The 12,414-nt window shown below is 41.8% G+C and overlaps 1 protein-coding gene across 1 annotated transcript in view; it reads right to left on the reverse strand.

The window, feature by feature from the left end:
* Positions 1-6,606: 6,606 nt before the first annotated feature.
* Positions 6,607-12,414, reverse strand: part of LOC126456135 (uncharacterized) — a 29,264-nt gene continuing 23,456 nt past the window's right edge. The window contains exon 2 of the mRNA XM_050091889.1: positions 6,607-8,642. Coding sequence (XP_049947846.1) covers positions 8,253-8,642 — 390 coding nt within the window. The 3' untranslated portion in view covers positions 6,607-8,252. The remainder of the gene's footprint in view (positions 8,643-12,414) is intronic.

The raw sequence follows: 12,414 nt of genomic DNA on the forward strand, positions 1-12,414 counted from the left end.
TTACTTTGCGTATCATGTGTTTGGCAAGCACAAGGAGCCCTAGCTAATATGGTATTTGCTTACACAACTTTACACATTGGTACCATATTTCTCTAACACATAATTACACAGCTATCTGATCATTTAACTGAGAGAGACAAACTTTTTTACTACGGCAGTGACAGATGTTTACGTAATTACACCGTTGGATAACTTCACACTTACGAAATTGTATTTTGTCTGTACTTTCTGAACTGTTCATATTTTTTCAGAACCACTGTGATACTATGAGAGCTTTGAATGGTGTATTTGGTATGGGATCATGATTTTTAAAGTACATTTGAGGTAGATGACACTATTGAAATGAGCAGAGAATTTTTTTAGGTTTTGACATTATTGCAGAAAGCTACGACGTTTTTCAGATTTAACTGAGGTGCTATGATGCTATTGTTACGATGAGTATGTGTATTATGCTGTTGAGGTATGTTTATGATCAATAAGCTGATGATATATGAGGAATCTGATTATGCTATGTATTTATTATGATGAAATATTGTAGAAGTGTCGACGAATATGTATATGTGTAATAAGGTAAGGAATAATGAGTAGTGGTTAGGGACTCTGGTTTGTGAAAAAGGATGTTGGAAACCAAGAATCATACTTTAAGAGTTATGAAATGTGTGTAAATGTGTGAATGTACCACAATGCTGACGAAAATTTTTTGGACACTGTTATATTTACAAGATTTTGTTTCTACAGATTTGTAACGCAAATATTTCGACCTGTGAAATTTTATTTGTATCCAACTGTCACTGTAGCGGAAACTGATGTCGTAAATATTTCGGTAGGTCACTGTAAGCATCCAGCTGCGCGTCAGTCACCTGGAAAAAAGCCATTAGTGTGTGCCTTTCAGAGTCACAGGTGGAGAAAAAAAATGGGCCATTATCCTCGCTATTGACATTTCTTTGTAGAAAGCATCGCAAATACGACACGCCCAAACTTGAAAACATATGATTACACTGTGGAGCTCTTAATTTATGATATTTACTGAAATGCCTAATGAAATGACGAGAAATATTTTATGTCTATACACCTGATTATGACTACTGTCTTTCTAGTTGAGAGATTTTCTTACTACCTTATGAAATGCCACATGGCTAATGAATAATGTTTCATGCCTTCCTTTGTACATATTTGCTCATTTTGTTTAATATCTAGTTTCTAGCTGCACTGCAGCATTGGTTAAAATAAAATTTTATAGATGTACTAATATAGATATTTTCTGTCTACAGATCCAGTAAATAATAATTTTGTGATGCTTCCAAAAAAATGAGGGAGCACAAAAAGACATTTCCTTCACAGGAACTGCATACATAATTTTCTTTTCAAGTAATTTATTTCATAGAATAAGTTTTTGTGGTGCACCACTTTAATGACATAAATATTAAGATGTGAATAGACATTTCCCTTATCTGCATTGTTGTCTTTAGTGTACTATTTTTTCTGCTTGAGCTTTGTCATGTCTAGGTGTAAGTTATTGCTTTTGCTGCTGCTGTGTACCAGGCATAGTGCTACTGTATTTCACTTTGTATTACTCTGTTAAGCCAGTTTTACTGCTGATTTATTTTTCTTGTTGCTGCCCATTGGCTCATATTAGTTGTAATGTTGCATTTGCTTGGTAATTTAGATTTACTGTAGCTTGCTTTGCCAGTTTGCATTTTTTTCATTTCTGTTTGTATTAATTGTTTTGTGCTGCTGCATTGCCTCGTTCTTTAGTTTAGCATCTGAGCTCAGTAGATTTAAGTTAGCTTAAGAGGGGGTAGACTATAGAAGAGAATGAGTTGCGATGCATTGGAAGAAATGCATTGAGAAGTTATACGAAAAAAGTACAGAAAGCAGGTATAGATAGGACTTTTTGGAAATAATGAAGAACGAAGGGAGATCTCCGAGAAGTAAAGAAAGTTTTGTTTGCAAAATACTGCAGTAAAACAAACCCTGTTCTTTCCTTGTGTTATCCCACTACGTGTTTGTGTACCCTTGGGTATTTGTGTTCTTCCTGTCTTTATGTGTTTATCTGATACAGTTACATTGTAGAATTTTTCTGCTAATATGTTATTTTCTTTGTAAAGATGTTTAGACAATATTTATTCTGTTTTGTTTTAATGCTCATGTGTGAAGTTGATGTTTCAAAAGTTATTCTGATCTTTTATGTATGTACTTATGTCATAATTCCTGTAACACTGATGTATATGTATATTTCTATTCTTTTGTAAAGCCTGTGTTACTACAAATGTTATCTGTACTGTTATGTTATTTAATGATGTATTTTGTACCTTTGTAATTGTATTCTCATGTTGTAAATTTATAATTGTATAGACACCAGTTCTTCAAATTAAGTATCATTTCACTGCACACGTTTCTGTTGGTCATAATATATGCACAGTATGTGAGCAGTTGGGACTGTTAGTGTTTGCACGTGTGTTAATAATTCAGCAAGGGACTGGATAACAGCATTGCTGGTTCTAAGGACATTTAAAAAAAAAAAATTTTGTGAGTGCACAAGTGGTGGTTTATAGACTTGCTATATTGTCCGCAAGACTCTTTGATGGTGATTGTGCACCTGAGTTTTGAAATTTGTAAGACTGGATGTCATGAACTGCTATATATATTATGACTTTTGATGACTATTAAGGTAAATACATTGTTTGTTCTCTATTAAAATCTTTCATTTGCTAACTATGCCTATCAGTAGTTAGTGCCTTCCGTAGTTTGAATCTTTTATTTAGCTGGCAGTAGTGGCGCTCGCTGTATTACAGTAGTTCGAGTAACCAAGATTTTTGTGAGGTAAGTGATTTGTGAAACGTATAGGTGAATGTTAGTCAGGGCCAATCTTTTGTAGGGATTACTGAAAGTCAGATTGCGTTGCGCCCAAAAATATTGTGTGTCAGTAATTTTTCTAAGGGGACGTTTCAATGGTTGATGTCTTGCAAATGTCCCCATCTGTTGACTCAGGGATCGAGACGTGGCTGCACGATCCGTTACAGCCATGCGGATAAGATGCCTGTCATCTCGACTGCTAGTGATACGAGGCCGTTGGGATCCAGCACGGCGTTCCGTATTACCTTCCTGAACTCACCGATTCCATATTCTGCTAACAGTCATTGGATCTCGACCAACGCGAGCAGCAATGCCGCAATACGATAAACCGCAATCGCGATAGGCTACAATCCGACCTTTATCAAAGTGTCACCACCAGCGCCAATCTTGTGTGAATGCTCTGAAAAGCTAATTATTTGTATATCACAACATCTTCTTCCTGTCGATTAAATTTCACGTCTGTAGCACGTCATCTTCGTGGTGTAGCAATTTTAATGGCTAGTAGTGTACTTCTATTGGTCCTCTCCCCCTACCAGCTCTCTACCACTTCAGTGTATGCGTAATTCCTAAAAGAATATACTATTGTCGAAGCAAAATATATGTGGACTATGTGTAAGAAAACACACTCAGATGTGACAGTTTATAAGTATTTATAAAAAGGTTTGTTTAACTTGGTACAAATAATGACGCTGTATTCTCATATGTGAAATAACCAGAGCAGCCAAGTGTCACTGCGTAATGTGAAGAGAAGGTTATGTGGCAGTAGGCCGTAAAACACATTTAAAGGATAGCCGACGCGCCGACAGTGAACCTGCATGACTCATAAGTGGCATAGGCCATTAGCGTCGGCTGTTCGCCGACGCATTGGCTTACACAGATGAAACGATGGGCTTAAAGCCGTGAGTGGAACAAAACATTTAGCCACTACCATTTCAGATTGAAATTCTGAACTAAAGAATTTAAAGAAATGATAATGATTTATATAACATTTGTGGTACTAATGAAGATATTGACGAGCAATTCCTGTAAGGATTTTTTGTGATTTATTCCTCGTTACTATCTGATGCTATTTTTTGTATATTACACATAATTGTGTACCAGTCGTGTGAGCTGTCGTTGGAGCCGACCGGAGGCAGAATTACAGCTGAATGCAACCTAGGAAATCGGACGTCACGCAAAGCAAGATTACGCTACAGATCACGCACTCACGTGTTGACGTCGCTGATGCTATCAAATCTACGCTTGTCCCCCGCAGCTGTGTCAGTTTAGGAAATCCTTCGTCTTTATGTCTATGACAACTGTTTAAGAATAAAGTTTATTAAAAAAGAATGTCAAGGAAACCTGTGCAAAAAAATTTAAATTATTTAAGGGTAGTGTTTAAAAAAATTGAATGTCAAAGCAACAAAATTATTTTGTGATAGTGTTCAAGGACGGCAATGTACTAACGACAACGTTGTTCATAACAAACAAATGAGTTAGTGTTAAATTTTTCTTTGTGGTTGCAGGACAGCTCATGCACACTTCCATCAGAAAAAATGTAAAATAAAACCATTGTGTCAGGATTTTGTGATGTATTTGATAATAAGCCGTCTCGCCTTTTCGAGTTTATTACGTCCACATTGACCTGTTGTCCAATTGTACTATTTATTACACAATTTGTCAGAGCCGCTCCTTTTATGTGACACAGCATCCGCATTTCCACGACATGAAGAAACAGCTCTGCGGTTATGGCATTGACCATCTATCTGTGGCATACAAAGCGACATTATACTGGGGACTTAAGTTGGAGCCTAATTTTTCTGTCTCAGAGACCAGTTGTGAATTTTGACATCACACTCATGTTACATTCTCGCGTACCGGAAAATTGCCTTGGCTCATGTGATATCAGTTGGTATAATGCAAGCACGGATTTTATCTTGCCGGCGTTTCTACATGGGCCATATTATTATAGTCGATCATGCCAATTTTCAGGATATGAAAAGGTTGAGGAAAGAAACCGACCTTTCCCTTTTCAAAGGAAACATCCTGCCACTCGCTTTAATCGATTAGAGAAACCACAAATAACTTAAAGGTGGATGGCTAAACGGGAATTTGGGCTGTTGCTCTCCTGGAAGCGAACACAGCGCCTTACCACTGTACTATTCCGCTCGGTAGCTATTTACTTTGTTCTGCAATGTATTTACAGGAATGATGCAACGCGAATTCTATGTAATATGTGTCAGGCATTACACTGCAGCTACACATGACGCATGAGAATCACCACAACAGGTAAGAACTTACAGTTTTTTGCGACAATGATAAAATCCGAGAAAAGCACCCTTTGAACACAGCGACTATGGTGTAAAGTGAGGTTTTCCCGCGCAGAAACACGATTTAATATCTTCAAATATTTAAGCTATTAATGCAGTATCGCGCACCAACACTAGTTGGTAGTCATGCACAAGTCTTCGCCAAAATTAAAATGGTACTGTACCAGCAAGAAGATTGTGCACAACTGTCTGATCTTTTCAAATAAAGAGGCGCTAGGGTAAATAAACTGTTCTGGGATACACCAGGGTGACTAAACCCTTAAAAACAACTCAGAAGTTAATTCCAACGGTAATAAAGTGCGAGACAATAACCTTCGATAATTTCGTGTTGCTGAGAGTGTACAAGGCAGCTACTTTCTTTTTAAATGAGTGAATGTAACACTCGCATATTTTCAAGGAATTCCTTATACGCTTGTAAACATATAGCAGCAGACTTTTACTATATGAGAGATAAAGTCATGCAAATAGGTCAAAATAAGCATAGTGCACTGTTAATTTTTTAGGCCCATATTCACTTGTTCGTTGGACCATAGCAACGTATCATGCACAAGTCTTCGCCAAAATTAAAATGGTACTGTACCAGCAAGAAGATTGTGCACAACTGTCTGATCTTTTCAAATAAAGAGGCGCTAGTTGGTAGTCATGCACAAGTCTTCGCCAAAATTAAAATGGTACTGTACCAGCAAGAAGATTGTGCACAACTGTCTGATCTTTTCAAATAAAGAGGCAGTCAGTGACACATCAGAGAAATGAAGTAATTTCGCATATATTTTTTTCCGAATCAGCTGTCATTTGATTACCTATTTGCCTTAAAACTCGATGTATTTTACATCTCCATGTTTTAGACGTCTAAACTAACAATTATTTAAAAATTTTGCCTGTAAAATGTCTACATACATTACCTTAGTACCACTGGCCTTATGCGTGGTTTGAAGCAATTAGCTTTCTTGGTAGATATCTCGAATGAATCTAGACAGAAGTCATTTGTGTTCCCCTCTGCGAAGCCAATGCACATATGTTACAGACAACAATAAAGCCTGCAAAACACATGTGCTTGCTCTGTAGATATGTTCATCACCCTATTGTATTCCTTTAAGTCAGTCCATCGCAAAGTGTATTAGATACCAAAAATAATTCATGTGAACCGAGAATTTCTTCTATCTACTCAATTTCTGTGACTGGTATTATGAATTACATCTACACATCGTGCTCTTATCCTACAACTTACAAATGTAAATCGCTCTTTCGAGGCCACTAAACACAATATATGTTGTTCGGATAGTTCAGTAGAGGATTCATACAAAAGTCGCTGAAATATTTACATTTCACATTTAACATAGTCACGTGTATAACCACAGATAACGTGACTCTGGAAGTATTGATATGCTTATGACACCAGTTTCTCGACATTTATTACTACAAGCTTGTGCCGTAGTACAGTGCAATCTTGAACTGGATAACAGGTAAAGTAATAATTCTAACATTTACATGACCATAATGTTCCACAGCTGTTGACAGTTTCAATGAAAGTCTTCTGGGACATTGACCACAGCACCTTCCTCAATGTTCTACGTTTCAGTTCGTTATAACAGTGGCCGAAAAATTTAAACGTTTTTCTTATGACAGAGCAAAAAATTTTTATTGAAAAGTATGACTTCATGAACGGATGGCGCAATATCGCAAAGGTTTAATATGAAGATGTGATGGAAGTGTAAATTGTAAGAGCGTCAAATATCGAAATACGTACACAGTTTGTGGAAGACATAATAGGCATGGATTCGTGGAGGGACGAGGAGACTGAAATGTGGGTGGAAGAAGTGCTGGACGGAATCAAAAACACTCAAAGCTCTAAAAAAGACTGCTCAGTCAGTGAAGTCCATATTAAACATCTCGGAAGGGGCAGCTGAATATCAGATTTCAAAGCCCAATGTTACATTTTTAAAGTGATTTTGTTGTGAAACCGATCGGTATTCCACGATGGGTTTGTTTATAAAAATGCGTTTTCTTTATGTGCTATGCCATTTTTAAGTAATGTTTTGATGTGTGAGGTTCTTCTTCGTTTTGTTGACTTTAATGTAATATATAAAAAACATGCAGTTTTTAGTTGGTTATCGATTTTAATATGTAGCTATTGGCGATATTTGGAAGAACTTGTGCTTTCAGTTTTCTTATGGTCCATTTGTGAACAGTCTCACACATGTCTTTTTTAAAAGATCGCCCACAATTTTCCGTGCACATTATTAATCGAAAACAACTTGTATAAATAGTTACAATTACGCTTTTAGAAAACTGTAAGTACAAGTTCTTCCAAATTTCACCACTAACTACATATAAAAACCGATAACCAACTAAAAACGGCGCGTTTTTTATAGATTGCAGCAAAGTCGACAAAACAAAGGAGAACCTCACACACGAAAAACGTTACGTAAAAATGTCGTAGTACACAGACAAAATGCCCTTGAAAATGGGAATCATCTCGCGAAAAGCGTCGTGTAAAATATGGATAAAAGAAAACTATGACTGGTAGCAGAAAAGTTATTTATTTTCAGTCACAGGCTTTCATAAAACCGTTTTTAACGGACAAAATCAGGTATTCTACGAAATGAAAAGATATTAGTAGTAACAGACAAAGAATTCAGAAGAAGCACACTCTAAAAGAAGAGACAGATTAGTCGGACATGTGCTAAGGTAACCACGAATGGCTAAGTTGGCTCTGGAAAGAACAGCAAAGTGATGAAAGTAAAGTGACAGGCAAAGATCAGTGAGGAGGTTGATGTACGGAGATGAAGATCGACGCATGAGTCGAGGAGACAGAAGACTGGATCATGGGATCACGTCTACAAGAAGGAGATGAATTTGGATATCTTCTTCTAGTGTACGGGTTTAAGTGGCGACCAGACGCTCTTACCAAAACGCGCACTCACTAACTCATCACCCACCACTGCCATAGCCTCCTGCAGCACGCGCGCGCCTTGCTGCAGAGAGCAAGCATCGCACATCCGTGACAAACTGGCGACGTCGTGGTTAGTTCTCGTTGTCTTCGCCCTCGTTTCAGCTATAAGCGAGAGGATTATGGTAGGATGCGTGTCAGAGGAGCCCCTTGCTCGCGAAGATGGGCGTGACGTGTTTGATGTAGGAGAGAAGCGCGGGGTTGGTGAAGACCCTGCGGTGCACGGCGGGGCTGTTGGTGGCGTTGGTGGCGATGGCGTTGGCGGAGCCGCTGGGCGCCAGCGTGAAGCCCATGGCGTTGCAGGCGCAGTAGAGGCCGAGCAGCGCGTGGTCGTCCATGTCGCGGTGCAGCTGCTCCAGCGGGTAGGACGCCGCCCGCTCGTGCTCGCCCATCGCGCTCAGCGTCGACTGCAGCACACAGTGGTACTCCGACAGCAGGTACTCCATGCTGTTGCGGTGCACCTCCTCGCTCGCGTTCCCGTACAGGAAGAACTGCAGATCTTGAGCTGGAGAGCCAACGTACGCCATCTGTGAGAAAAAAAATCGAGTACAATCCGACTGCACAGGTAGTGGGGTTACTAGAAAGGAAATGGACCAACCCGACATGTCGAAACCCACCCTGAAACTTTTGTGCATGAAGAAAAGAACGAAAGAAAGGCATTGCAAACGCTTTTTTTTTTTTTTTTAATTGTTGAAGTTACTCGTTGTTTTCGCGCGAAGAGCCGCTTATGACATCGGTTTGTACAGCCCTTCCAGCCTACCGCGGCGACAAGACAGCACAGCGCCGCGTAGTGCTAACAGCTGGAGTGACACAAGATCAATCAGAAGCACCCAAACCATACAGAAAATGTCATGTATCATTAATGTTTCGAATGAGAGTCAGTTCGCATCGACAGCTAAGCTGTTGCGTATGTAATTCTCACAAACGTGTCTAGCGGACGAAAATACGAGGAGCGTTCGATAAATAGTGCAACCCATTATTTCCTTGGCTAACTTTCGTGGATAAAATGCGCAGTTTGTTGTGGAACATCGTGGAATATACCCGCTTTAACAACGACAGTTTCGTGAAGTTCTCATCTCCTCCCCAACACCCAATGTGGCATTCGAAATTCCTGCTCCGCCGATGACCAACTCCTAAACCTCATTCATCTCCTCTCCCTCCACCTTAACTCCCGTCGCTTCGCCATTTTTGTCTCCCTCAATTTGTCTCCCTCAACCTCGAAAAGGCCTTCGACCATGTCTGGCATCCCGGTCTCCTGTTTAAACTTCAGACCTACGCCCTTCCTGTCAACTACGTCCGTCTGGTTGCCTCCTTCCTCTCCCACCGCTCCTCCTATGTTACCATCCGTAACGTCGATTCCCGCACCTTCTACCCCTCTGGAGGTGTGCGCCAGGGCTTTGCCCTCTCCCCTCTCCTCTACCCCCTGTACACGGCAGATATGCCCCAACTCCTTCCCTCCAGTACACCTCCTGTAATATGCTGATGACACTGCATTCCTTGCCCTTGCTCCTACCCTCAAACAGTCCCAATGCCTTCTCCAAAATCACCTTGACCTTTGGCTCCTGAAAATCAATCCTTCCAAGACCCAGGCAATCATCATAGGTTGTACCACTCGCTCCTTCCGGCTCCGTGATTTCTCCCTTACCATCTGCGCCCATCCTGTCCACCTCTCCCACACCCTCACCTACCTTGGCCGCACCATTGACCGTCACCTCACCTGGATCCCTCACCTAAGCTCTATCCAATCCAAAGCCCACAACTGCCTCCAACTCTTCATACTCCTCTTTGGCCGGACATGGAGGTTGAATCCCTCTACCATCCTCCACACCTACAAATCCGTAATCCGTCGTATCCTCTGTTATGCCAGTCCTTCCTGGATATCCACCCCCCTCCCCAAATTCTTGTAAGTCCCTCCAGATCCTCGAGCGCCATGCACTCCGCCTCGCCTTCCGTATATGCCTCCCATCCCCCACACAGATCCTCTATGACCTGATTCCTTTCCCCCATCTGCTCCTATTCCTCAAACATATCTGCATATTCTACACCTCCCACCGCCTTGATCCCCCACATCCCCTGGTTGTTCCTCTCCTCTCCAACCACCGCCCTCTGCCATGCCTTCACCGTTGTGTCCCCCCTACCTTCCATCTCTATACCCTTCACCTCCTTTCCCAAGGTGGATTCCGTCGACTCCCCCTCCCAGAGGATGCCCTCTTTCCCTCATGTATTCCTCTTATCAACTCTGATTCTCACCTACCCCTCCCTTCCTCCATCCTTTTCCTGGGCTCCCTCCCCCCCCCCCTTCCATCCTGTTTTTTTCCCCACCTACCCTATCTCTGGCTCCCTTCTCTCCCCCAAGTCCTTTTGCATTTCCCTCCTCTGCCTTTCCCCATTCCCTCTCGTGTCCGCCCTGCCCCCCTTATGAGTACTCTTCCTCCGTCGGATTCCCTCTCCCCCCCCCCCTTCGCTTTTCCTCTCCCTTTTTTCCCTCATCTGTCCAGATCCCCCCCCTCCTCCCTCCCCTCCCCATCAGCCCTTGGCTGTGGTGTGTCACCTTCGTGCCGACTTTTTAGTGCAATGTTTCCACTGAGTGTTCAGTGTTGTTTGTGCATCTTCTCCGAAGTGTTGCGAACGGAAATCATACTGATGCTGGGTGTGATTTTTATATCTCTTGCGAACAGAAACCAGACTATCGCCATGTTTTTCAATTGTCTGTCTACTATTTTACCTGTCAGCTTGCTGTGTATTTTATTAGCATCACCAACCCTTTGTTTTATGTTTTAACTTTCCACAATTTTCCGCCGTTTTACAATTTACGTCACCGTTTTATCACCTGCTTTTATTGTTTCTTATCATCTTCTTATGTTTTAAAAATTCTGTAGGCCGAAGAGCAGCGTACTAAATCTATTGCCAGCCCCTCCCCCCCCCCCCCCACTCCTTCGGGGGGAATCGAAATTCAATAAAGGAAAAAAAAGTGAAGTTCTCATAGCTGGTGGCGCTATACGTAGTCTTCAAAAGGGCGTCTGTAACGGAGGTGCGTTCGAAGCAGAGAGCTTTCACTCTGTAGGAGGCAAATGAGAGCTTCGCAGATATCCACAGGTGCTTGCAGAATGTCGACAGAGACCTGGCAGAGAACAAAAGTACGGTTAGCGCCGGCGAGGCGACTGTCATCGTCGCAACATGGTCTCGCAAACCTGTCCGATCTTCCGCGTGCCGGTTGGCTGCACACAGCTGTGACTCCTGCAATGTTGGAACCTGCGGAAACACTCATTCGAGGTGACCGATTGATCACACTCAAATACTTTGCTGCACAACTCGACGTGTCTGTCAGTAGTGCCGGCACATCCTTCCACCAACTGGAGAAATCGAAAAGTGTGTGCCTCGCCTTCTAACAGAAGACCATAAAGAGTAACGACGACCATCTGTGTGGAATCACTTGCGCGTTACGAAGCTGATCCCGAGAATTTTTTGTCGAACATCAATGAAACATGTCTTCATCACATCGAACCGGAAGCAAAACGGAAATCCGTGGAGTGCCGCCTCATCATTTCTCCTCCGAGGGAAAACTTCAAGCAGCCACATCAGCCGGTAAAGTCATGGCGACGGTCTTCTGAGAGTCTGAAGGTGTTATTCTGTTTCATGTCCTCCACCATCTTGCATCGATTAAGTGTATTGGCTACCCTCAGGAAACTCAAACGTATTCAACGTGTTCGGCGCCGCAAAAATGGGAACGAACTTCTCCTTCTCCATGACAACGCACGGAGTTACACATGTCTCTGTACCCGAGAGGGGCTCACAAAACTTCATCGGACAGTTCGTCCTCATTCGTCCTACTGCCAGATCTCGCAATTTCCATCTGTTTAACCCAATGACGGACGCACACCACGACATGCAGTACAAGGATGATGGCGGGGCTGTTGATGCAGTAAGACGTCGGCTCCCACAACGACTAACAGTGGTACCATGCGGGCGTACAGGCTCTCCGAGTATGCAGGCGTAAGGCCGTCGCATTGAAAGGAGACTATGTTGAAAAATATGGTTTTATAGCCAAAAGAGTGGGGAATAATATAGTGTATTGGAATCCTGGATAAAACCAGCCTGCTTTCAGAAAAAAATTGTTTCATTTCTTATAGAACGACCCTCGTGAATCAAGCCAGTGTTCGATGTTATATTAACCATCAATCATGACTTTAATTTATCGAAATGAAATATTTCTTACATATACATCCTTTCATAACAATCCCTACTGCAAAGTTCTTGTGATAATTTCTGAATAACCAATATTTTACACTACTGGCCATT

The sequence above is a fragment of the Schistocerca serialis genome, chromosome 2, assembly GCF_023864345.2.
Source record: "Schistocerca serialis cubense isolate TAMUIC-IGC-003099 chromosome 2, iqSchSeri2.2, whole genome shotgun sequence".
NCBI lineage: Eukaryota > Metazoa > Arthropoda > Insecta > Orthoptera > Acrididae > Schistocerca > Schistocerca serialis.